Source organism: Dysidea avara, chromosome 12 (genome assembly GCF_963678975.1).
Source record: "Dysidea avara chromosome 12, odDysAvar1.4, whole genome shotgun sequence".
NCBI lineage: Eukaryota > Metazoa > Porifera > Demospongiae > Dictyoceratida > Dysideidae > Dysidea > Dysidea avara.
In genome coordinates this window covers 563,177-591,005 of record NC_089283.1, presented here as the reverse complement: position 1 = coordinate 591,005, position 27,829 = coordinate 563,177, and the positions used below count along the sequence as shown (strand labels likewise).

The window sequence follows — 27,829 nt, the reverse complement described above, 5'->3', positions numbered from 1 at the left end:
TATGACGCGTGTACTTCTAATTGCTTCAGCTACGTCATCACATTAGGATAATATTTCGTGAATAAATAGTAGTAGAAACTGGAGACGAGGATACTGTTTCGCGCCATCGTAGGGAGCTGTTCGTGCACTCGCTATTCATTCATACACGCAGAGGAGTGCCAGTTGTAATAGTAGCACTAGTACAGCGGTAGAGTAGTCGTGTTGCAGGAGAATACTGTGTATTAAGACTAGCTCGAGTTGTAGTCTTTTAACAGTTTGTGCTGTTGGTGAGTTGCAATGAGTATGAGTCCAATTAGTTATATTACAAGTTAATTTCTTGTGTAATAATATCGAGTGTTGGAGCATGACTGGGTTAGTGAGTTGGGAGGGAGCTAGAAAGGTTGTAAAGATGTCTGCTGTTGTTTACTGTACTCCATGATCTAGACATCAAACTGTTGTATATGTCGTTGAGCCTGTTCAGTCCCTTTAAAAGGCGGGACTTATCTTGGTTATGTAGTGGGTACAGGTATAGCCACTGATTATTATTATTATCAGTTGATATAGTCTACACCACTAATTCTGCCTGTAAGAAAAATAAGATTTTACCCGCTGGCTTTAACTGGCTTCCTTGTAATTCACGTAGTTATTAGTTGCACTAATATGTTCGTGTTTGATGGTAGTTTGATAATTTATAAACATTGTCTACTTGTATTGTTAGGAGCAGATGTTAGATCCAATGGCGTTCTTTTGCCCCGGAGGAAGTCATTTTGGCAAGCACAAAAAACAAGGTAAGGGATGGTGTGTGTTTAGTGGCCTCTTGTGGGGTGTGTGTAGTGCTTCGTGATGGGAACCCATACATTATCAGCCTTGTGTGGTGACACTGGCTTATTCTATGAATATTGTTATAACATGAAGGAGTTACCTGAATTGTACATGTTTGGAGTGGAGTGTGTGCTGGCAGTGTGCATGCTGTTGTTATGGTTATTATTGTTATGATAGGGACAAGTGGTTGGGACAGGTGCTGTGCATAGTAGGGAATTATAAAATTCTTCACATAGTTGTGACTACATTGAGTATAAGCAAGTATTTACATATTGAGTGACCTGTTTGTAGTTGTAACATTGTTAGGTTAAGTGTTCATGACCCTAATATCCACATGTTGGTGCTGAGTAATTTAATAGATTAAATGTTCTCATGTTTGAAGCCTGCAAGGTCACACACACACACAATTGAGACAAGACTACACATTTGTACATAGTCTATGTGTGTGGCTCCTCAGCTAGTTTGACTAGGTTCCAAAATTGTCTGGAGATAAGTTACTTTATCTGGGACGTTTCAACAAGTTTTTTAGCTTAGGTCCTCTTGCAGGAAAAATCCAGTTATGTCTCTTATCATCATCAAGTAGCTGTAATGATCTTATGGGAGTAATTAGCTTCTGACATAATTGTTAGAGTGATTCCTTCCTTCCTTCCTCCCTCTCACAGCCCTAATGGATGATGGCTACATGTGTTAATAGGAAACTTATTATTTGTGTGGTGTCCTTATAATGCTGGTCTGTTTTGTGTATATTGTGGTATGGCCTAATATGGAATATTTCCCTTGTGTACAAGTTGACTACTTTAATATGATAAACACCACAACTACATTCCATTATTATTGTAGTGTGTGTCTGGAATGTTGTGATAATAACAAGCAATTGGTGACCAGTTGAGTTACTGTTACTAATAAATTCATTACCTACCAACTACTACTTGTTATCAATTCACTGTATCTTTGATGTTATAATGGTCTGGGGATAGTTGTAATAGTTGGAGTATTTGTTGTTCCCTTAACTGGACTAGTTAGCAGTCATTTGGAGCACATTCCAATCCTTACATATCTGTGTCAATTTGTAGTGGCAGTTATATAGCTTGTTGGCTTCACTGAGCTGTAGCTAATAATTTGTAGAGTAGTCTAACAACCAGTCATGGTTGTGCTATTTAGTGCCTAACATTGTAACCCAATATGTCATCCCATAAGGTTTCACTGCTCTATATTAACAGTAGTCAATAGCCTGATACTTCATTTGACCAATAGCAGTGAATAGATCCAATAGGTATTTGTCTATTGTTAGAGTCAACCATGTTCTTAAGACTTAGGAAACTGTTGGGGTTAAATGGTAAGCAGTTATAATGATGTGTGGTTTCTTTGTAGCCAATAATAAGATCTAGTGTAGTGGTTAAGCTAGTTCCTGTGGCGGCCTTTTTAGTGTGGGCTCTAGCCAGTCACAAATTAGTTGTGGTTGTAGGGTAGTGTAGTGGTTATCATCTCGCTAACTGATAGGTTATTTATAGCACACTTTATCATCAATAATGGTGGCTAATCTTACATGTAATCTCTCTCTCTCTCTCTCTCTCTAGCTAATGGCCACCACAAAGGTGGAGGGATGGAGAAGAAACAATCTCTGTCATCAAATAATTTACTAACTCTTTCACCCACTGGTTCTGATCTTAGTCGCAGAGAGTCCTTCCAGAGGATGGTAGTGATTCAAGAGTATATGTCTAAAGACCGCACCGGTGTGACGGTACATCGTGGTCAAACAGTGGAACTTATTGGTGGTGATAGGGAGTGGCTTTATGTGAAGACTGATCGTGGAGAGGAGGGATATATTCCCAGATCTCATTGTGTTTACCCTTATGCTGCGGCACAACCTGAACGAGAAGGAGAAATGGACTCAAGACCGCAGCTTGATATTCGGTCGAGAAGCTTCTCCAACAATCATGGTGACAATACAGAAATGTGGAAACTGAGGGACACTCCTCCTAATGGAATTGCTAAGACGAGAATATTATCCCCAGCTCTCCCCTCACCACAGTTACAGAGAAACACTAATAATACCAACAACGAAGTTACTGGAGTACCTGTTACAGAGCCATCTCATTCACCCAATAGTACCAATGTGTTGTTAAATGGTAAACGATTCTCAGACCACAGCAGTTCATCTGGTAACTATGAACCATCGGACTATTCCAGTGGAGATGAGAGGACAATATCACCAGATCAGTCTATTGGTCAACCTCATGATAACAACGGGTTTGTGTCTAATGCTCTGAAGAACAAAATAGCATCCGAGTCTGACCTATTGTCTATCAGGGATTTGAAGGATCGTCCTCTGCCGGCTACACCGTCGAAGGCTAAACATCAGCCACACATTCACATGTACAGTTTGATTGATGACTTTCCTCCCAAGGAAGCAGCTGAGGTGGCTGATAATGAGTGTCCTTATTCTAACCCTCTTGATGCCATCCCAGCTAACCAGTCGTCATGGATGGACAACAAACGATGGCATGGAAGTGCCAGTGATCTGTTGAGACATCACTCAAGACAGAGAGAGGCTACACCAGAATGGAAGCCACCGCTTCCAAGTAGAGCACCTCTACAGCCAGGGTCCACTGATGTACACCGGTTAAGCACTGGCTCTAATACTGGATCACAACGTAGCATTAGTGGCTCGACAGATGGCAGTTGTTGTACTGAACACAAAAACAACACTGACAATAAGGCCTACAAGTTCAGAAAGTTCATATGGGGTGTCTACGTGATGCAGCAAGAGTTTGATGCTGTTGATGAGAATGAGATCAGTGTGCGGGCTGGTCAACATGTGTCGTTACTCAATCAAGATGACATTGATTGGTACTGGGTAGTAAGACATGATGACTCACAAGAAGGATTTGTACCTCGAGCATTTCTCATTGAGTTGATGCATGTTGAACAACCTTATAGTGCTGGTAAGAATCTATTGAGGCCATAGTTACGTGTTGTGCTACTAGTTATCAAGTTTGTTATACCATAAACTGGCATAGATGAATCCTGACATGAATGTACTGGGGTGATCATATATGCTTAATCTTGTAGGAGTGATTAACATCTAGACTTTGTTGGTATTTGACAAGTATTTATTGCTATCCCACACCATATATGGTGTCTACTTGATTGTGTAATTGATAAGCTATTGAGACTTGTAGTTGGTATAGAGTTACAAATATTTGTTACCCCACCCTCGTAATATGTAGCTGACTGTAATTTATCATGTTTTATTGTAGTTACTGGCAAGCCATTGTTCAGTGGCATCAAACAATATACCGGTGAAGGAAGAGCATACAGGAGTGGTAGTGATGCCGGTAGCTCAATAGCTTCTGATCATGTCAAGTTCACAAGGTCGCACTCAGGATCACCAGCTAGTAAAGTACCCCCTGGAGGCAACAAGAGACGTCATCGTAACCCCATCAATGGATTATCGACGTCACCAGCACCGCCACCTAATTACTCTGACAGAGATATTTCAGCTCAAGGATTAGCATCAGCTAAGACAACCAGTGAAGGAGTTCCTATGAGAAAATGTGACAGTGTACCAGTTAGAAAAGACGTTGCATCAGCAATTACCAAATCAAAAAGTCCTGAATGTGTCAACAGCTCAGCTCAGTCAGAAAGTGGGGAGAGCTCAATTGTGGGTACACTGGTATAGCCATTACTTGGTTGTGCTTTTATTTTTAAATAATTTTTTTTTTCAAATTTGTCACCCGTGATCACTTGTAAACTGTCCAGTTGTTTGTGCCCATTATGAACTATTTCATGCATTTTTTAAAATCGAACTATTAACTTTCTTCATATCTGTATTTATAATGTGAAAGTAAATATCATATTTCAAGTTATTTTTCTTCTAATTCCACCAGTACACCATCACAGTCCTTAGGATGAAGGAACACCACAGGTTTGCCATGAGCACCAATCTGTAATGGTAACACTTGTATACATCATCTAGTAGTTGTGTATGCCACTAGAGGAGGTTGACCACATGTTATAACAATGATAGTAAGGATTCTGGGACCATGCGCACTACCAATTCACGCATTAGAATATTTGTCATTGATACTGAAGTAGAGGAGAGACATGCTTTAAGTGCCCCAAACAAATTTATTTTATCGAGGAGGGTAATGCATTGATCTCAGGGGAGCATCATTGTTCTGTTTATAGAAGACAAACTGTGACTTACTAATTTCACACAGAAATGAAGTAAATAACTTTAGGTGAAGCACAATCTGAATATCTAATAAAACCTCATAGTTTTGAATTGTGAGTCATGGCTATTGTGAATACCAAATAAAACAATTGAGGGCAATATCTTTAAGTGGCACTTAGAGTGAGTCCAACCTCTGATACTGAAGTGTTGAGTTATGAGGTCATGTGATGACCAACCTCCTCTGGTACACTCACCAAACCTTAGGATGTTGATTTAGTAGTCTAATAGTAGACTGGACTGACTCCATGGCAGCTTTAATATCATCAACCTAGAACAAATGTATTTGCTGAGTTGGCACTGGTTATACCCAGGTCCTCCTACCTCTATACAAATGTGGTGCATCCCTCCTTCTGGTTTCCTGTCTAGAAATGATTGTATAGGACTGTTGTCTCCTAGTGGATGTAGTAACTATGGTAATGTACACACGATAAAGATATTCATAGTGAAGCCATCTCTACCTCAATCTTGGTGTTGCCAAGGTCAACAAACACAGTAGTGACACCATGAGCTGGAAGAGGCTGAACAATATGATAAAGTGTTACCATTAGCAACTTAGGCTGGTCACAGGTCACAACCTTAAAATGTGTTTACTAATCAGCATAGCTTTCAAGGTAAGCAGGAGTGGATCTACAAATTTTCAGAGAGGGTTTCTGGTTCTCTGGAATTGCAACTTCAGCCTAGCTGCAATTGAAAACCAAAAAAAAAAATGGTCACTACGTGGTTTTGAATGCTGTGAAGGTGATTTCAAAGGCAAAAGTATGAAGTTTAGCCAATAGAAAAAGCCATAATATAATACAGTATGTATAACTCTTTGTAATTTTTATCACTCAGATGAATCGTAGGGGCGCGCGCACTATTTTAGAGGGGGTTTCTGGAAACCCCCCTAAAACCGCCCCCTGGTAAGGGTGATGTAGCACTTGTCTTAGCTACTAAGAGGTCATTACCAAACTGAACAATATCATCATGATGTTAAGGAGTGACATCGACTATTGTGTAAACAACTAGCGACAGTAAATAAGAAAGTGAATTGACTAAACAGCAATACTATTTGTGGTCTACGCATTGAGTATGTTTTGTATTCTATTGTCAATAAATTATTTTCATAGTGTGATAATAAGGAGGGGCAGGGGGTCAGTCTGAAATTAGCTAGTTTAGAGGTGCCCCCTAAAGTCCTGTAGCGGCTGAAAGAAGTTTGTGAGGGTTCTGGGACACACGATACACTACCAATTCTCACATTAGAATACTTGGTATTGATACTGAGGTGTTGACTATGTGATGTGTGATGATCAACCTACTCTATTAAACTTACTACAGCTTCACTGACAGTGGCCCCAAACACATCACGATACAGAGCACTAGCCTTCTCTACACAAGACGTGGTCACAACACAAGATAAACATCATAGCATTACCAAGGTCTGGTACAGCTACTGCGATGTGATTGAGCTTGCCCAAGTTCCATAGCTTTGAGGACACGTGACGCCTAGTCTGGAGTGTTGATCCATAGTGTGCACTAAAACATTAGAATACCACAAAACCTGACTAAATGGAGCGAAATTAGCTGACCACGCTGTGTGCCTGTTACTTAGTGCTCTAATAGATTGATTTAATCCATTTGTCGCCAGCCGAGTGAACCGCGCAGCCATCTCAAAATCTCGTACTGCATGCGAGATCACGTGGATTCTTTTTGGTGCGCACCTTTCCAGGAAGTTCAACAGCGACAACGTCACCTCATCAAGTTAGCAAGGTTTACTACTACTACTACTACTACTACACGTGGTTGTCTACACTCACTACATGCTATTAATGTGATAGGTTCTATCATGTCGGAGGGTACAAAGAAGCCATTTGAGCGGCTCCCAACTAAAGTGGTCCCAGTACACTACACACTACATCTTACACCAGATCTGAAACAGTTCGCCTTCAATGGTACTGTGGATATTGATGTGCAGGTAACTAGTGCTAACTTGTGGTGTAAACACTTCACCTCATGTGTTGTATGATGTGCCCCCATTTTATGCACCTATCAATGTATCGTGGGTCACCATGTGTATATGTACTGACTGAGAACTTGATGTGTACGTCATGTCCTACCCCTGAGGCTGTTGAACACTGCAATCACCGAGGACACAGGTTGAAATCATTACATGGGTAGCAAATTTCCCTATTGGGACTGCATTGCCTTTAATTGTCTCACTTCATCAAACAGCTTGTGATCTCAGAAAAATTCAGTTCATTCAAACTAGACATCTTGGTATCCATATAAAGTATTGTAATGTCTGTGATAAATTATGATTCCTAGTTCCTTCTCAAGCTTGTGAAATGACAAAGGACTTCATAACCAATGTGTTTGGTTGTGTTATCACGCATAGCAATATGTCATACAGCTATGTCGCAGCCTCAAGCTCTGGCGTTGCCCCAGTAATACTAAAATTTTGTCAAATCTTCATATGAGGTAAAGGTTGTGTTGGCCTTGTTAGATAGTGTCACAGTTATACTACATGGCTAGTGTGATTGACCTTTCTGTGATGTTTCATCATCTTCTTCAAGTGTAACGTGTGATATTGGTCATGTGACCATGTTGTCATGGTAACTTCCCTAATCAACCACTAATTAACATATACACCATACATGGTGGTTACAATATTTGACTAACTAAATTTCATGAAAGGTTTTATTCCTGTAATGACCAAATTCACAGGAATTGTTATCATGTGAGCTTGTCACATAAAATCATAAAATTCATTTGATATTTGATCATAATTTATTTCACAAGAATTTAGTCATGAATTTTTATGTGATGGAGATGTACCAATAAAAACCATCTTGATTGTGAATTTCAAAGTAGTTTTATTTTATTTAATATTTTGTAGTATGGGTACCATCTCCCCAGCAACCCTGTTGTCAAGGAAGTTGACATGTTTACACCTCATCACATTGTTGACAATCATGTTGTGACCATTTTGTTGTTTACAATATTAATTACTCGTAATAGTATTGTTATTATCAGTATAGTGTGTTTGTATTTCACTGTAGTGACAATTGTGTTGTGTAGTTTGTTGTTGTTGTGATCATAACCCTACTTGAGAGGATTATCACCTATAACATCTTTAAGTCATACTCCATATATGGTATAGTAGTTCAAATAGGACTCCATCTTATGTACCAGGTAAACTGTACAACAAACAGTTTGGTCACTACTAATCTGGTCCAATACATTTTACTAGAGGAAAATTACTGCAACAGCAAATGACCAGAAGTGTATGAAATAGTAGTTGTTGGGGCGAGCCTGAACGAGCCCCACAAATGACAGTAGTCACTCGTACGTCTGACCATTCCCGAGAGTTTACATAACGAACACGGACAGCCCCACACTGGTAGTGCTCAACTGTACGTCTGACCATTCCCGAGAGTTTACGTAACGAACAAGAAACAGTGCGCCACATGGCTTAGAATTTGTCACTTCGTTCACAACTTATTCTTATCTACATTGACATGGACAAAGAAGACCGTCTTGGGAGAAGGCCGGAAGAGAATGAGACAGGGCGAGGAGAGAACACTGGCTGACGAATGCCCGAGTGGATGGTACGTGCGTCATGTTCACCCACAAAAACTTCCTGTATGAAAAAGGCCATATTTGCGCCACTTGGCTTAGAATTTGTCACGTGGGTTACAACCTATCTACATAGACATGGACAAAGAAGACTGTCTTAGAAGAAGGCAGGGAGAGAACGAGACAGGGCGAGTACGGTAGCAGAAATGCCAGATGAAGCAGAGGCAAGTAGACACCTGATAGATGCCATGCACACTGACTTGCAGAATAGAGCATGCAGTTGGCCAATGAAACTACAGAAGACAGGGAGATAAGTCCTAGCTGACTATGCTTCCACACAGTTATGTAGCTATATACTGGCAGGCCACTGAGCCTCCCAACTTAAGCTTTTTTCATCTTCCTCCACTGAGCTATCTCTAGAGTAGCCTGAGCACTTCTGTTTGTATAGCTACAAACGCACACACATATTAAACGCTATTCATGGAAATACAGTTGATGCCGCATCACTTTTTACACAGCTCAGGCTCGTCCCATCATGCTTTTAGCATCTGTCTAGTTATTGTGGATAGTGATACTGTGTACATGTACGCACGCACGCACGCACACACACACACACACACAGAGTTATCTCATATTCTCCACAGGTCAAGGAAGCCACCAACACTGTTGTGATGAATTGTATTGAAATTGAGATATCAAAAGCTGAGTTCAGGACATCTGGTGATCAGTCAGGTAAGTATAATGAAACTAGGACCTCCATAAAGGACACTTTTACATTTCTATAAAGGACACTGCATTTTACCTCTCTATACAGGATACTGTACATTTAACAATCTGTAAAAGTTCTGAGGACAAGAATATAACTAACTTTACCCCTGAGAATTAACAACGTTCTTTTAGCAACAAACTTCAGTTGGTCCTAAAGTGTCCATTAGACAACAAACATGATAACTTGTAGTAACTCATATTGTTTGTAGTTGTCAAGGGAGATGTGTCATTGGATGAAGGGACTGAAACACTTACACTAACATTTCCCAACCCTCTACCTGTGGGGGATGGATCACTGCACATCATATACAAGGGAACACTCAATGATAACATGAAGGGATTCTATCGTTCTAAATATACCACACCATCGGGTGAGGAGCGTTATGCTGCTGTGACACAATTTGAGGTCAGTAAGTATCAATTGAGTCTGTGTGTACATGTGTAATGTGAAGAGCACATAGCCAAGAGTAACACTAGTATTGCCATGGTAACCATATAATCTGGTCCATGTGCTTTGGTTGTTGTTCATTAAGCAAGAAACACATTGCTCCCATCTAAGGACCTGGATCTAAGGACCTGGTGTCACAATGTAACTGGTGAATTTGAAGTAGTCTATAGCTACCCAGTTGTATTCTGGTGTTAACTGGTGAAGTGGTCTACCCAGCTGTATTAATGGGGACCTGGTGTTAACTGGGGAAGTGGTCTACCCAGCTGTATTAATGGTGACCTGGTGTTAACTGGGGAAGTGGTCTACCCAGCTGTATTAATGGGGACCTGGTGTTAACTGGGGAAGTGGTCTACCCAGCTGTATTAATGGAGACCTGGTTTTAACTGGTGAAGTAGTGTATCCAGCTGTATTAATGGTGACGTGGTATTAACTGGGGAAGTGGTCTACCCAGCTGTATTAATGGTGACCTGGTGTTAACTGGTGGAGTAGTCTACCCAGCTGTATTAATGGGGACCTGGTGTTAACTAGTGAAGTGGTCTACCCAGCTGTATTAATGGTGACGTGGTGTTAACTGGGGAAGTGGTCTACCCAGCTGTATTAATGGTGACCTGGTGTTAACTGGGGAAGTGGTCTACCCAGCTGTATTAATGGTGACCTGGTGTTAACTGGGGAAGTGGTCTACCCAGCTGTATTAATGGGGACCTAGTGTTAACTGGTGAAGTAGTCTACCCAGCTGTATTAATGGTGACGTGGTGTTAACTGGGGAAGTGGTCTACCCAGCTGTATTAATGGTGACGTGGTGTTAACTGGTGAAGTAGTCTACCCAGCTGTATTAATGGTGACCTGGTGTTAACTGGTGAAGTAGTCTACCCAGCTGTATTAATGGTGACCTGGTGTTAACTGGGGAAGTTATCTACCCAGCTGTATTAATGGTGACCTGGTGTTAACTGGTGAAGTAGTCTACCCAGCTGTATTAATGGTGACCCGGTGTTAACTGGTGAAGTAGTCTACCTAGCTGTATTAATGGTGACCTGGTATTAACTGGTGAAGTAGTCTACCCAGCTGTATTAATGGTGACCTGGTATTAACTGGTGAAGCAAATGCCAACTGTCCATTTCTCACTTACAGGTTATAATTACTTACGAAGAACATAACAAAAGCCAATCCCAGTGTGTAGTTTTACTGATCATTACAATACATTATCATGATCAGCTGATGACCTACTAACCACAGCATTTGTTAGTTTGAGATACATTATCATGGATCATGTGATCAGTAACATTTGTGACCTAGTCTGACAAAACCTGTCCTATAGATATTCAAGTTTGACAGATCATAACTTTCCATGCTTTTTTCTTCATGAAACTTTGCCGCATTATTGTGCTTTGCAACAATTTTAAGCTGGAAAAGTGTTAAGTTGCTATTTTATTCACAAGACAAGTTATGATTGTCAAGTTGTGCTTTTTGGAAAGGCTATAAAATCAGTTTTGTCAGACCGGGTCACATTATCTGTTGTATATGCTTGGTTGATGGGTAGGTGTGACTGTGCTATATTGAAGGTTTTGCTTATCCACCATCTTTTCCTGGTAGACTGTATTTGCTGACACCATCATTAATATAGTTACTATAGTAACATTCATGATCTAACCCTGCTGACAAGTTACTGTTTTGATGGTGTAACATTACCAGTAATGTTATCCCTCCAGATGTTGTGTATATGGTGTTAGATGGCTTAATTTTGGAGGGAGATCAGTTCCCTCCAAAATTGATATGGTCTCTAAATGATAAGATAGTTATGTTATTAAATTATCCAATAACACAATTAATACCATGTAGAGTTATCATGTAGAAATGATGATGATTTGATGTGTGAGTTTCTGGTAGTGTAAGGTTTATCACAGAATGGTTTATCATTAAGTAGAGGTGTACCGATATACCGATACATATCGTATCGGTGGCCGATATAGACATTTCTACTATATCGGTGGGAGCCGATATTGCTGCTAAAAACCGATACGATACACCGATATACAACTGAACTATCTTGAGGACACTGTCCAATGATCAAGCCACATTATAAACTCTATTATTTAGCTAACAAGGGTGGGAAACAGTAATTATCTTCCTTGTGTAAAAGCAGTACACTACGCGAAGCCATCTAAGTGCATGGATACTTCTTTTTGTTGTCACAAAGCTTACCAATCATACAACAAACACTCATAGTGGTGGGCCTGGGGAAACAGCAATAAGATGAACCAAGAGAACAGCATAAAACAACCAGCCATCTCTACAAGCCATTAAAATGCGGAGTAATCCGGACTAATCTTGGCAGGGGCATGTATTAAAATATTTGTGGGTGCCTTATAGCAAGAGTTAATAATAAGAGAGGAGAGTGTCTAACGCCGTATAGTCCTGTAACAAATGATTGCGCAGAAGTTAAATGGCTTCTTTTCCGCGTAATGTACAGACTGGCTAGTATATTTTCGCATTTAACCACAAAGGCTATCCCAGACACAAGGGCGTGCGTTCAACTCGATGTTCAAATTCACCACGAAGAGCATCGCTCTGTTGCGTAAAGAAGTGTAGCTGTTAACCTCGAAGCCGGATAACTCTGGGGGAGAGCGTCTGAGAAACCAATAAACACTAAACCAAAGGTGGAGTATCGCTTCGAATTTTCACTGCGTCACCATGTTACCCTACCTTTGAGCATTCTTCAATTGAAGGAGCACTGTTCCCTGTACATACAGCTCATGATCAGTGTTTAGTTCAGTCTTCGAAATATTCTCGAGGATTCATCATGGGTGCGGCTAAACTAATTGCGGTAAGGAAACGAACAAATACTAGAAGTCTATACGTTACACGGAAAGGAAGCCGTTTAACTTCTGTGCAATCATCTATTACAGGCCTATACAGTGTTAGACACTCTCCTCTCTTATTATTAACTCTTGATTATAGTCTGAGCTGTCAATAGAGGCCACACCACCATGGGTAACCAAGCATAGCCAATAATCTTAAGACCATCTTCAGTAGTTTCTTCAGTAGTTAAAATAAAGTTGAACATGGCGTATGTGGTTCCTCAAATATAAATAGCTACACTTAGTTATATCGGATTGGTATCGGTGTTCAGACTCAGTATATCGGTTTATATCGGATCAGTTCAAATTTCCCTATCGGTACACCTCTATCATTAAGTAGTGTTGTTCTGCGGCCTTGGTAATTAATTTGTGGGTGGCGTTCGCCCACATCGCTAAATCGCGTAGAAACCTTGTCGGCTTGTTCTAAGTAGTTTAGAAAATTTCTCTGAGCGAAGCGGGCAAAGGAAGATCGAGAGAAAGTGGCACTGTGGGTACTAGCATCGAGATTTACCCTTCTAGGTGTCAGCGCCACACCATAGTAGCCATACTATGCCTGGATGAGTGCCAATGACACTTGTCTAGTCCAGAAAGTAAGCTGTAACAAGTGGCAAAATGGCTGCTAGCATTGAGAGATACCCTTTGACTTTAGTAATTGTGTCAGCACCACACTAACATTCAGCATGGTGTAGCTATACTGAAGCAGTGTGTCGGCTCATTCTAAGTAGTTTAGAAACTTTCTCTGAGCAAAGCGAGTACAGAAAGAGTGAAAGAAAGTTAGCAAACTGTGGCTGTTGGTACACTCTTCAAGTTGATAGTGTCAGCACCACAACTTGTGGCACTAGTGCATCAGCCCATGTCTTGTCCACAAAGTAAGCTAACAGTAAGGCTATTGTGTATTTGGCTTTGCCAATTTTCGTTTGATCAATGTAGTAAACAACCGCAAGCTATACCACACATTACTAACTAGTTAGTAACCTGCCACAGGTTGCTATTGGATTTAGTACCCTTATTAAACCTTTAGACATCAAAGTAAATTATGCGTAAATTTTCTGTTTGTAATTATTGATACTCATAATATGTTATTGTTCATCCCTATTGTTGTCATGGTAACATTTTACAGGCCCCTGATGCTAGGAGGGCATTCCCCTGTTGGGATGAGCCAGCTCACAAGACCACATTTGACGTTACTATAGTAGCACCCAAGGACAGGGTGGTGCTCTCTAATATGGTGAGATAATTAATATCAAGGGGTGCTTATTGGTTACCAAACACACATTAGGATGTTGTCAAAGAGGAGATGTCAGGAGAGCTGAAGACAGTGACATTTGGTCGTACTCCAAAGATGTCCAGTTACTTGTTAGCATTTATTGTGGGGGAATACGACTATATTGAGGGGCTTGATGAAGATGGAGTTAGGATTAGAGTGTATACCCCTGTGGGGAAGAAGGAACAGGGAAAGTGTGTTAACATTTTATTTGTGTCCTGTAGATAATTGTAACCAGATCAACAATAATCCCACATGTTCCTACAAGTATAATTACAGAATACATTATACACAATTGGTTAACTGATAACTCCGTAAGCTTTTTAGATACTTGTTCCACAATGAAGGAAGGTGTTAATGGTAATCACCTTAGTGTCATTGTGTTCCCCAAAACAAGAGGAGATCATTTGGTTGACCTTTCTTGTGATTGTTTAGATGATGAAAATGTAATAAAATGAAACTCAAATATGTGCCAACATGTGGAGTACTTGCCAAATGTCAAATACATGTGTTGTGTGTGATCTTTTCATGTGACCTTTATGATAAATATCATTTATTTTGTTACTGTCAATAATAGTTATCTTGTTATAGGTTTGCTCTAGAAGTTGCTCAGAAGACACTTCCATTCTACAAGAAATACTTCCAGATAGCTTATCCTCTACCCAAGATTGATCTGATAGCAATTGCTGACTTTGCTGCTGGTGTGTTGTCATAGTGATATGTGGGTTTGGTCACTTGTTTGTTATTTCTAGGGGCAATGGAAAATTGGGGTCTGGTGACATACAGGGAACGAATCCTATTGGTTGATCCAGTCAACACGTCACAAGCTACCAAACAATATGTCGCTCTTGTAGTAGGTGAGTGGAGGGTGTGCATTATATGGAATATGTTACTATATAGACTACAATGCCAAGGAGCAAAAAGTTTAATTTAGTGTACACTGTAACGTGTACAGTGGAACCTCAATTATCCGAACTAATTTAAAAAGAAAGGTTGTTCATATAACTGAATAGTACATAAAATCGAACACCCATACATGTCTGTGCAGAGCTAAATGCTCAACTACTCTAATAAAGCATATAGTGGTGTGTGCGATGCAAATCGATATATCGCAGTATCGCGATACAGATACATAACAGCCATATCGAATTAACGCATGCACGACTCAAGTTATTAAAAATGGCGGACCATTCGGGCCACGCCAAGTCACGGTCTGACGAGTTTATCAAGCGATATAAGTGTCACCTGTCTTCAAGAAGCAAAATCTGGAAGTATTTTGGTTTCCTTACCGATGATAACGGCCAGGTGATTGTTACACCGAACAAAGCCATTTGTGAACTGTGTGACGAGCACGTAGCCATTTGTGAACTGTGTGACGAGCACGTGAAGCGCTCGAATAATACTACCAACTTACTTACACATCTGAAACGGCATCATTTCATTCAATACGAAGAAATTATATCTGAGATAAGAAAGGAAGACAACGAATCAATGGGAAACTCGAGCACAACTTCAACCGGGAAGCAGCAAAGCCTAACGGAAATGATATTAAGAAAGGAAGCGTACAAGAAGGACAGTGCAAGGTATGCGGCGTGTCAGATTGCACTTCTTTCCTTTATTTGTGATGATTTACAGCCCATTAGTGTAGCCCTGCTTTTCGTCAACTTTTACACACACTTGATCCCAGAGCTGTTAAGCTAAACATTATCATTAGCTTTAAAGGTGTAAATCAATTATATGTGCATTTATTGTGTTACAATAATGTGTATCTTCATTTTTTAACAACTTCATCTGGTTTTTGCACTCCTTGTAAGTTGTAAACTCACTCGATCACTTAATTTTCTATGAATAGTAGAAAACTCATACATTAGTTAATAATTACCAACACATACAACACAGTATTTACTGAATATACACTTGAACCAACACTACATGACTTTATGTAGAAACTATCAGTATTGTGTTGTATCGGTATCGTATCACTACTACAAAGCACTTAGATTACAGATACAGAAATTTAGGCGTATCGCACACCACTAAAAGCATACACTTGTTGACAAAATACTTTAATTCAGCAGTCAATTTGGTGTTCGGTTAATCAGTGTTCTGATAATTATGGTTCCACTGTACGTATGTTGTGTATGTAGTCACCATGGTTACCACGATTTCACCAATCACAGGTCACGAGCTAGCCCACCAGTGGTTTGGTAACTTAGTTACTATGGAGTGGTGGACACACCTCTGGCTTAATGAGGGGTTTGCCTCCTGGATAGAATATCTGTGTGTGGATCATTGTCTGCCGGACTACCAAATATGGACACAGTTTGTTAATAGTGATTATAAGAGTGCTCTGAGATTGGATGCCATGGCTAATAGGTGAGATCACACTCTAAGTCACATGATCCAATGTGTTGTTAATTTCCATGGCAACTAAGTACTAGTTGCATGTACATCACTTGCTTGATTTTATATAGCTTGTGAGCTTTAGATTGTAACTTGCTTAAGACATTGGAATAGTCATTGGCTGGGTAGGCTTATCATTTCTGTTATACACTAACTACAAAGGTTAGTAAACAATCTTCCTCCTCAGGTGTCACTCCAAATGCACTTTATGGGTTGAGGCCTGTCTGCAATAGTTGTATGTGAACATTAATTAGAGTAGTAGTTCCTAATATGTTTCCATGGTGATGATTCACTGTACTATCTTCTCTTCCATATTGCCATACCAACAGCCATCCCATAGAGGTAAGGTGACATACATTGCTGGTTACCATGGTAACATCACATACACAAAGGTGGAGGTGGGTAGTCCAGATGAAGTAGAAGAGATATTTGATGCCATCTCATATTGTAAGGGAGCTTCCATTATTAGAATGTTACACGACTGGATTGGAGATAAGGTACACCTTCCTTGTGTAGTGTGTGTAGAGTATTTAACCATCAAATACCTATTTCAACTCGAAGAAATACGTTATACCCGGTAGCCTTATAACTCAACTTCACATGTATTTCAGACCGGTACATGTTAACTGCCTTAAATTAAAAACCAACGTTTACCTGCCTGGAACTTTGTCTATATGTGACCAAATTTTGGAAAACCGTCGATATACGCACAATAGTACTTTTGTAATAAAACGCATTTAAAACCTATGGGTAAAAAACGCAAGCTCCAGAAATAAAATTACACAAGTTTTTATCGCCTCACTGGTGGGTGAATTAAGCCTCCAGTGGATAAATCCTGGACATCATTGTGTTCGCCTGTTCATAGGGAGTACAAAAATCTTTGTTTCATCTCCATACACGAAAGAATTTCACAGTTACAGACGTTTGTTTACGTTGTGGTGACAAAACAATTTACCGACAATCGTTTTTCAGTGAATTTGCCTTCCTTCTCAAACACAGAAGCATGTCTGGGGGAAAGACTATACCTTGGTGGATGCACAAATTCATGGCGAGCACAATGAGCAAAGATTCAATTCCATACATCTTTGTATCAGTAAGTTATGATGGTTTATGTAAGTGCCTGTAGATTCTTTTCTTGATAGCTTCTGTACATATCAATTTATTTGCTCGTCCGGCTGTCTAGTGCTGTATTTCCAATGCTGCTTAACTTATGAAGCTGAAACTTAGCTAGTCCATTCCTCTGTCCCTGTAGAAAACACAGAACAAATAAAATCCATTTTGAAAATTGTGCGGATATCGACAGTTTTCTAAAATTAGGTCACATATGGCCTTTATTTCTCACATAAAGGCTGTTTTTAGTGAACAAAGTTTGGCTCATGTGGGTATGGAAAGATAAACAAATATGTGATCATCTCAGCAACAACCCGACTTGTTTGCACAAGCATGTGTTGAGAAAAATGAAAAATGTATAATTACGCATGTTTCAAAGAAAAAAATACACAAGTTTTTATCAAGCTATTATTTAGAGAAGGAAGACTCGTTGATAAAAACTATACACCATCTTATTCGCCTGCTTATGGAGAGTTGAAAATTTTTTCTGTAGCCTCAATAATATGAGTGTCACATGAGTTTGTTTACAATGTGGTAAATATGAACAGGATCGTCTTCAACTAAACTGCCTTCATACCCATATGCAGGGTTCTGCCCACATTGGTCGGCAGTGGTTCAAAGCGACCAGTACCTCTAAAAACCGACCAGTACCCTCTTAAATCCGACCAGTACAATTCTTACATATATCACTGATACATGTGCAATATACCCTAATATAACACACAGCATATCAGTTCATGTTAACTTTAGGCCACCACTCAGGAATTTCTGGGCAGAACCGTCTGCCATATGTATAATAGTGCGTTTACACTGGCAGTTGGGCATGGTTCAACATGTTGCAGTACAGTACGGTACTAAAAGGTGTGTATTTACACTAATGAAAATTAGCCGTGCTGAACGTATTGTAGACATCATGTACATCATCATGTGAGTGCACATGATCTCACAAGCATAATGATGGAAGTGGCAAAGATTCAGCTAGTTCTTGTCGTTTTATCAGCGGATTACTGCAAACAATAGTAGACAACTACAACCGATACTTCCGGTAGAAGACGAATGGCGGTTCGCTTCAATCACTTTAAAGCCAAGCGGAGGAGTAGTCATCTGTTTTTGATACTGTCTATGGCGTTATTGGCTACCCTGGTACCCCACCCTAGGATGCAATGGATGGTATGAAGGTTGGGCATAGCTACTAGTAAATAATAGAAGGGCGATGTGTAAATAGTTGATTTAAAACAATAACTTGTTTTGCATTGTGTACTTTCATAGATAGCTAGGTGTCATTTTTAATATATTAATCATTGTTAAAATTACATGTTCCATTTTATATTGTTGTGTATAGCTACTATATATTACTAGCATAATGTGGCACAATGACAAAAGTTCCAGGTAAGAAAACTTTCGCAGTTTTTGCGAATTTCTAGTAAACCGCAGAAGTTTTCCGCACTAATATTTTAAAACTAAATATTTTAGGCCAATATCGTATCCTTAGGCATGGTGCTCCTCGATTTTTTTCGCAAGAAGGAGCACAAGATTGAGGTACACAACGCATGACTACCTGATCCTTGTGGTCCAATAGGCCAGGAGGTTGGAAAGGAACTTACAGAAGAAGCCAACAAGGAAGTAGCTCCACTTTTGGTGGGCAGTTCGTCACGCCGGCCACGGCACAACCATACTTGAAAGTAATACCAGAGCAAAGGCTATTGTAGCAAAGTATGCTGCTCAGCACGGTGTGGTTAAGACTATAAGAAGGTTTTCAAAGGATTTTGACAAGACGCTTAAAGAAAGCACCATCAGAGGGTGGGAGAAGGCATACTTACAATAATTGCACTTGAGAAATATGGCTGGTGTAAGCATAGTCGTGAGTGAAATAAAAGAAAAGAAGAATGGACGCCCCGTTGATGCTGGGAGAAGATTTAGATGGGAAGGTTAGGGCTTATATACAAGATATGCGTGTACTTGGAAATGCCATCACTACAAGAGTTGTAATGGCAGCTGCCCTGGGTATTGTGAAGAAGAAAGACAAAAATCTACTTGCTGTCAATGGTGGACATGTTGTAATTAATAAAAGCTGGGCTTGATACTTGCTACAACGTATGAACTATGTGAAGAGGAAGGCATGCAGCAAAACTGTACCTAATTTTGATGAACTAAAATTGAATTTCCTGTGTGATATCAAAGAGATTCCACCACCTTTAATTATCAACTGGGATCATACCAGCCTGAAGTATGTTCCATCATCATCCTGGACTATGGCGGAAGAAGGTTCTAAATGTATTGATGTTGCTGGAATTGATGACAAACACCAAATTACGGCTGTGCTTACAGTCACTGGATGGGAACTTTCTGCCTGTTCAATTAGCTTACCAGGGCAATACAAGTGCCTGTTTACCCCGTGCAAAAGCTCCACCTGGCTGGCACTTGACCTACACCCATAATCACTGGGCCACGGAAGAGACCACAAAAGATCATATTGAGAAGATCATTTTGCCGTATTTGACTGAAAAGAAGAAAGAGTTGAAGCTTAGGGATGATCAACACGCTCTTTGCATTTTTGATAATTTTTAGGGTCAGCTAACTGATGATGTGTTGCAACTATTGGAAACAATAATGTAGATATTGCTTTTGTCCCAGCGAACTGCACAGATGGTTTGCAACCACTGGATTTAAGCGTGAATAAGCCAGCAAAAGATTTTCTGAGGGATAAATTTCAACAATGGCACTGCGAACAGATCTTTGATCAGTTAAATGATGACTTGTCACTAGTTGCAGACCCAGTCACAAAGTTCCCATTGAATGTGATGAAGCCTTTGGTGTTACAATGGGTGAAAGAGTTGTAGTCGTACATGCTAGCACATCCAGATATTATCAGGAGTGGCTTTCGAGCAGCAGGTATTACAGACGTCCTTGATAAAAACTAACTGACCTTATGTAGTTACCTCAATAGAGATACTAGTTAGATCATGTGCTTGTGTATTAGTATTAAGATGAAAGTATGTACTATTCTTTAATTTTGGTGTACATCAAACAAAATCATATATGTTAATTATTACATGTGCACATCAGTAGCATAGTCAAGGCAAGTACGGTCCATTAACATCTAGGAAACTGCTGCATGCTCTTCCTTGTGAAGCAATCCAAAAGGTGTGTCCTCAGACTACCCTGGTCATATGTAATATTTTGTGGGTCCTCACTGAAAGCTATTGATGTCATCATGGCTATGGCAAATAGCCCACAATCTTTTGAACCATTTTGTTTTTGAACTGGTATGATCTTGATCTTACTGGTATGATCTTGATCTTACTGGTATGATCTTGATCTTACTGGTATGATCTTGATCTTACTGGTATGATCTTAATCTTACTGCAATTCTTCACTGAGAACATTCGCTTTACAATGTCCCTTGTTTCATAATCTAACTTGTCAAAAATGGAATCGTAGACATTTACTTCACCTGCAGGACATCCCTTAGTTGACACCATTATCCAGTGCTTCCTTCTGCTACAGTAAGTGATCTGTATAGTATTTGCTGTGCATCCGATGACACGTTGTCGCTGCTTTAGAGTAAGACCCCCAATTAAAGGAAACTGACTTTTTAAGAGATACTGAGCCATTTGAATGTGTTGATCTGTAAGCTCATCACCGCTTTCAATGATCATCTTATCAGTGATACTTAGCACAGATTTATCACGTCTAACCCACTCAGAATCATTACTTCCATTATCATCTGAGTCACTGCCATCAGAGAATACCCTCTCTAGTACATTCACATCTGACATTCCTGGTTGAATATGGGTGATTTCGCCTTTGACAGGAATATCTACTGCCACAGTGGGCTTGAAAGTTGTCTTATCATTGTTCTGTTTGCTTTCTCCATGGGCATCTGTAGTGGGGTCAGCGATTGGCAATTCAATCCTTGGCTGAGTGTCCATTTGCATGGGTTTTGAAGTACTGCTAGCACCGGCAACACAATCTAAATCATCTCTTCACCTTTATAGCGCTTGGTATGACCTTTACTTCCTCACTTATACAGCTTGCACTTCCCAATGAAAGAAATTTCTTAGCAGGGTTATTCTTCATGTAACTTGCTATCTTTTTAAGCTCTTCACCGTCGCCAACAAAACGATACTTGCAAGGGATGTGCATACCACCATTCGGAATATCCCTGGAGTATTGGCGAGATCGGTGACAATTGAATATATTTTACCACCTTGCCTTATAAATACAGAGCAAAGTCTCGACATATAACGTGGAATGTGCCCTACAATCCCAACACTTGGCTCAATGATTGCAACAGCGTAGCGATCCTTGTCATTGTCTTCTTCTCTCTCTCACATGATAGCTCTTCTCCTATAGATATCCTGGTAAACGTGGAAACCACGTACACATGTGTCAGTTACATACTCATCCATCTCACCGTCAGGTTACTAAGCGGCATGAATGGCAGCTCACGTGAGTAAACGCTAAACATGTGATGCAGATTGGCATCAAATCGCAAATTTTTCCCTACATACGTGGTGAACTCTGCTAAACCGCGAAACTTTTGTTGTTTACGGTATGTGACCAGATTTGCAAAAAGGTACCTTTTTCACACACAAAATTTGACCTATTTTTGAACTTTAAAATTTAGAAATTGGAGGTGGTGCTGCCACATCAAGGCCTTGGTACAAGCCGGCGATGGTTTATAAGATGTGTACCCTGAAATTTGCCTTTGAAGTTAGGTGGCTTCATGGTACATACTATAATGTCTCATTATCACTACATTGTTTCCTTACAGGATTTCCGTACTGGTATGCACGAGTACCTGACTAAACTATCCTATAAGAATGCCTCCACTGAAGACTTGTGGACTAGTCTTGGTGTAGCTAGTGGTAAACCTGTTGACAAGGTGATGACTACCTGGACTAAGAAGATGGGATATCCTGTATTGAATGTGTCTGCCAAACAGGTTTGTAACCTGCCGAACAGGTTTATAACTCAATACCACAATCACAGGAAGGAAGCAGTCGCCATATTACCATCTCACAGACTAAGTTTTGTGCTGATGGTTGTGATGAGCCTTATAAGGATTATTTGTGGATGGTACCGGTCACCATAGCAACCAAGAACACCAAATCTGCTGCTTCCATTCTACTGGAGACAAAGACATCCACCGTTACCATTGACAACATTGATCCTAATGACTGGGTTAAGGTGTGCTTTAATAAGAGTAATATATTATTAATTATAGTGTACACAGGTTAACCCAGGTAGTGTGGGATTCTACCGGGTCAACTATCAGTCTGACATGTTGACTGGTCTACTACAAGCAGTGTCTGATGGTTCCCTTGATACCAGGGACCGTATACAACTGATTGATGATGTGCTGGCTCTGGTGAGCTCATGTTTAGATCATGTGATTGTGTGTGTTATTTACCTATGTTACCATATATGGAAGCTATTTTGTTGCCATAGGCTCAGGCTGGGGTCGGAAGCACAGTGAAAGTATTAGAGTTGTTATCAGCTTATGCTAATGAAAAGGAGTTTACAGTGTGGGAGACACTGGTTGGTAGCCTAGGAACTCTCAATCGGCTACTATCCAATACTGACTATCATGACAAGTTCAAGAAATTTGCTGAGAACATCTTCACCAATATTGTGAAGGAGTTAGGCTGGGAGCCTCGTCCCAATGAAGGTATGTACCCATGTTGTTAGGGTAATAAGTTCTAGTTATATCACGGTATGAGTATGATATTGTAGTTATTACATGAGGACAAGTGTTAATAACTATGATATCATATAAGTAAACGTGATATAACTGGCTTGTACCATGACTCACCACACTGGCAGACTGGACTCACAGGTTGTGCTGAAAATAGCTTCTTAAACCCATTCTCTCTTGTATTACTGCTGCTACTCCTCTTCCTTACAAGTCACAAGTCGTGCATGCACTAATTTATTAGAACATAAACACGTGTATCCATGTGTACTAGTCTACCCGGTACTAGTAGTGTGCTGTAGCAATAGAAGCTAGTTAAAGCTATGGTTGAAGCATAGATTCATTCCTTTGCTCCTGCAGTACTTAGCACGAAGCCAACTATATTTGCTTACCTGGCGCTGTGTCATTGACACCTCACTTTGACTCGTGTTCAAACTGCCAGCTAAGCATGGCCTAACTAACAACCAGTGGTGTATCTTTAGTTATACCATGGCGACACACTTTGATCTGCCCACGCACCATGGTACAACCTCTTTTGTCACCTCTGTTGTTAGGATCACTACCTCTGTTGTTAGGGGCACCACCCTGTTGTTAGGGACATCATTTATTTATTTACTGTGCAGAAATCACACAAGATTATAACACACAGATATAATTACTAAAGTCATTACAAAACTGATCTAAGGAGGGAGAATTAACTATGTACAGGGGAGTAGGTTCCAAAGCTACTGGAACCCACTCTCCCCTACTGACACTATTGGATACATATAGTTCATCACATGATTACATCACATGATCCTTGACAGGTCCACTTATTCCCATGATGAGGTCCATGCTCCTATCAGCTTATGGTCACTATGGTAACAGAAATACAATCAGTCAAGCTAAAAGCAAATTTGATAATCATGTTTGTGACAAGGAAACATGTCATGTTGACCTCAGATCAACAGTAAGTGGTCCTGAATGTGTTGTGTAGTGTTGACTATTGTGAGGGGGATGGGTATTGTGTACAGGTCAGTTGTGTACACAAAGTGTACATGGAAGTGTAATATCATACAGTACTGTATGTTATAGTTAAAGCACTGCCGTGTGTGTATGGAAAATACAGCATGAGGGGGTGGGGGCGTCGAGAGGCTAATACAGCACAAGGTGAAGCCGAGTGCTGTATTTTGCCTTGAGACATCCCCCGAATGCTGTGTTTTTTCACACACAAGCATAGTCGGTACTTTAAGTGTTTTATTGTACTTCCTGGTCATCTTGCTTGGAGCAATTTTCTTGAGTACCCGAATCACTTCAGTTTTCATTGATCAGAATATCAGAAAGTTGTCATATCTATTTGTAGTCGTAGAATGATTTAATAGGATTAGTTTGGCTAGTTTTAACGTTTGAAAGTGTCACACACGTGATCCATCGTGCTGTCTGTGTGTGAGGTTGTTGCATCAATTTTCCATGTCAGACTATCAGTAAATGTTGATGTAATCTATTTCTAGTCATAGACCAAACTGGTAGGATTAGTCTGGCTAGTTTTAGTGATTTACATTGTCATGTGATCAATTGTGTGTCCTTACACCACTGCACTGCACAACTGTACTGTATTTGTCCAAGTGTACTGTATAGTGAACTGTATTTTCCCAATTATCCACAGGACTATACTGTATGACTCATACAGTACAGTTATACAGCTTGTTGGTACAATATGGAAAATACAGGTGGTCATGACACTTTGATCCTCCCACATGAAGTAGAGATCATGAGCTTTCTTGCCCAAAAATATCATTCAAACAAGTTGATGTTGTAATACTTCTAAAAACCAGACACCATGCAGCTAGCTATCTCATTTGGAATTAATGTAATTGCAGATTTTGTAATTCATGGAATTTTTTTGTAATTCTTAAATTATGTTACTATGCATTGCTAAGGAAGCATTTGAACATCATGTTGCACACAGCAATATCTTCTAAACTGTGTTTGACTATCCAGGCTCAACCCAGAATATTAACCTAGAGGGGGCGAAGTAAGTCGCTTTGGATTCTAGGGGGGCCTGGGGGCATGCTCCCCCAGGAAAATTCTGAAAATTTAGGTGTAAATATACTTAATTTTGGTGTGATGCCATTAATAAACCTAGGGAGAGATAGCTAACCCAGGGGGGCCTGTAGGTCCCTCCCACCCCCTAGATCAACCCCTGCTATCTTGTGTTTTTTCTTGCAAATTCTTTCAACAAAGCCTTAAAGTTGCCCTTCATTTTTGTTCACGTACATGGAGGATATGCCCATTTCAGCTCAAAGGGATAGGCTAGTCTACGAGCCCTCACCGTTGTTTTTCAGTTGTTAAACACCTGTAAAACTTGAAGGGATGGTAATTCACAAAGTCTAGGAGATCAGGTCGCCACACCCATATTTCAGCTGACCGCTGAAAAGAAACCACAATTTACTCGTGCAGAAGTTTAATGCAGACTTCAGTTTGCTTTACTTCTTACGTGCAAGCCACCAATGTTAGTATTCATCAAATAAACTGAAGGTGATCAGTTAGACCATACACTAATATTATACCCCTAGATGGATTTGTCAGTTCATGATGAACACACTAACACATCTCCATACACTGTTATCAGTTGTGATTGGTAATGGAACACTTATCATTTATTACCATGTACACAGTTAGGATGTTACCTACTGTCTATAGTGTAGTAACTACAAAACTATTCAACACATTCACACTACATTACTGTAGGTGTTCTCACTGGCAATGAAACATGGCAATGAGGGGACTTTTGATCAATTGTGTAAAGTGAGGTCATTACCATATATGATGTTGTTTACATTAGTTTTCATAGCTACACTCCAAGTCAGCTAGCCAGGAGGAGAGTGTACGACTGTACCGTGCCATGGGATATGGTCAGACGTCACCATTGGTTACCAAATGTCTTGACTATGCTATGTCTGTAAGTGTGTATGTCATGTGACATGTGTAGTATAAGTTAGTGAAGAAAACAAGAGGTCATGTGATCCCTCTCCCATACAGGACAAAGTCAGAGCTCAAGATTGTTGTACACTATTTGCCTCAGCTGCTAACTCCAGGTACATTACATGTTGTGGTTGCTGTGGTTACTGTACCATACAGCAAGACAGGCCGGGTGGTGTCATGGCAATATGTGAGGGATAACTGGCAGAAATGCAAGGAACGATTCACTGGTAGCTTCATGTTACAACGACTAGTATCTTCTGTTTGTAGTGACTTTGCTAGTGAAGAACGTGCTAAGGAAGTGGAGGTGTGTGTGTAGTGTAGTGTGTGTGTAGTGTAGTGTGTGTGTGTGTTTCTGCATGTGTGGACACGTTCTCACATGTATTTTACATTAATAATTTTGTAGGAATTCTTCACAGCTAATCCAGTAGCCAGTGTGGAGCGTACGGTGAAGCAAAGTTGTGAAGCCATAAGACTCCATGCCCAGTGGCTTGGACGAGATAAGGAAGCCATAAAAGAATGGTTAAACAGCAAATCCTGAACTGTATGGTAACCATGGTGACCATTAACATTATTTTGTAGGGACTGCTTCACACACTGCTAGAATAGGTGACTGGAATTGATTTGAATTTGTGAAATAAAATTGTTTTTCCGGTGGACTCTGCATTATCAGTATTAATAGGATGGTAATGATGATGTCACATGACATCACTTTGTGTGGACACACCTCCCCTGTAGTAGTTTTGTAACAGAGTAGGTTGATCTCAATATCAATACCAAGTATTCTAATGTGTGAATTGATAGTGTATCGTGTGTCCCAGAACCCTCACAGACGTATAAGTGCCCCCTTGATAAAAGGGTTCTTATACTTGAAAATCTATAACCTCGACCCCAAGAAAGTGGGTCTGGCCACATGAGACTAAGACGCTACATTAAGGGTGATTTTCTAAGGCTTCATAAACTTCATGTATTAGTTTCTCATCCTCACTAATGATGGTGTTTTCCTTACCACATCAAATGATTTGTTTGTACCATTAATGGCTGAATGTAGGACCAGCTATTTTCCGGTCTGATCACCCATGACAACAGATTTGGTTTTTTCACCAAGAACACAAAGCTACATGAATAAACTATCAAATTTCATAATCAAAATCAGCTGGACTTGAGTGTTGGCTACTTTTCCAAAGCAGGTGCAAGTGGTCTGGGGCCCTAATGGAGCTCTGGCTGGCCTGAGGATGGCTCCGTGGTGTTGAATATAGACCTGTGCTGTAAATGTCCTTTCAGTTTCAGACCTGAATGTCCCATAACTTGGCCTATCCCTACACCTTCCTCTGTAAACAACCTCTTGCCCTTTTTGGGCCCCTGCCTCCCAATTTTTTGGGGGCTTGCCCAACGTTAAAACGATCTTTAATGGCAGGACACTTAAGTAGTGTAGGCTACTTGTGCAGTGGATGTTCTTGAATGTAAGGAATTGGTGTAAAACGTGTGAAATTAATTTTAATTTTGGTACACGTAGCTTCAGCCATTGGCAAGCTACAACACACTGAATACTTAAAACCAGCATTTCACGATACTTTTAAATAGGTGATAAGACTGGTTTTCCCAGACTGGTTCACATTTAATGGTGAAGTTATATCACATGTAGTAATCAAAGGGGAACTATATACTACATTATAAATATACTAGACTAGCTATACACAAGTTAGAGCTATGTACTTAGTGCAGAGCCGCA

At 40.1% G+C, this 27,829-nt stretch overlaps 3 protein-coding genes across 7 annotated transcripts; 2 read left to right on the top strand and 1 right to left on the bottom strand.

The window, feature by feature from the left end:
* Positions 1-28: 28 nt before the first annotated feature.
* On the top strand, positions 29-4,670 carry LOC136241728 (uncharacterized). 3 transcript variants are annotated; one of them, XM_066033000.1, is made up of 4 exons: positions 29-266; positions 704-767; positions 2,379-3,746; positions 4,062-4,670. In XM_066033000.1, exons 2-4 carry the CDS (start codon positions 704-706, stop codon positions 4,481-4,483), a joined length of 1,854 nt encoding a protein of 617 aa, XP_065889072.1. In that variant the 5' UTR covers positions 29-266; the 3' UTR covers positions 4,484-4,670. The 3 variants fall into 3 exon arrangements, with proteins under 3 accessions (XP_065889072.1, XP_065889071.1, XP_065889073.1); XM_066032999.1 differs by having other exon boundaries at positions 30-266; positions 698-767; XM_066033001.1 differs by lacking the exons at positions 29-266; positions 704-767 and adding an exon at positions 778-2,137.
* LOC136241738 (methylmalonyl-CoA epimerase, mitochondrial-like) lies at positions 4,606-6,764 on the bottom strand. 3 transcript variants are annotated; one of them, XM_066033036.1, is made up of 7 exons: positions 6,604-6,764; positions 6,450-6,550; positions 6,348-6,403; positions 5,497-5,556; positions 5,360-5,446; positions 5,238-5,306; positions 4,606-4,748 (listed from the first exon to the last, which is right to left on the bottom strand). In XM_066033036.1, exons 1-7 carry the CDS (start codon positions 6,681-6,683, stop codon positions 4,668-4,670), a joined length of 534 nt encoding a protein of 177 aa, XP_065889108.1. In that variant the 5' UTR covers positions 6,684-6,764; the 3' UTR covers positions 4,606-4,667. The 3 variants fall into 3 exon arrangements, with proteins under 3 accessions (XP_065889108.1, XP_065889109.1, XP_065889107.1); XM_066033037.1 differs by having other exon boundaries at positions 6,616-6,759; XM_066033035.1 differs by having other exon boundaries at positions 6,450-6,525; positions 6,576-6,757.
* On the top strand, positions 6,631-26,756 carry LOC136241725 (puromycin-sensitive aminopeptidase-like). Its single transcript, XM_066032998.1, has 21 exons — positions 6,631-6,784; positions 6,853-6,989; positions 9,235-9,322; positions 9,568-9,764; positions 13,782-13,889; positions 13,941-14,119; positions 14,517-14,626; positions 14,678-14,782; positions 16,106-16,301; positions 16,658-16,670; positions 16,721-16,825; positions 22,216-22,386; positions 22,434-22,631; positions 22,678-22,812; positions 22,893-23,112; positions 23,943-24,085; positions 25,867-25,923; positions 25,970-26,077; positions 26,158-26,213; positions 26,257-26,404; positions 26,504-26,756. The coding sequence occupies exons 2-21, from the start codon at positions 6,861-6,863 to the stop codon at positions 26,636-26,638; spliced, it is 2,601 nt and encodes an 866-aa protein (XP_065889070.1). The 5' UTR covers positions 6,631-6,784; positions 6,853-6,860; the 3' UTR covers positions 26,639-26,756.
* The last annotated feature ends 1,073 nt before the right edge of the window (positions 26,757-27,829 follow it).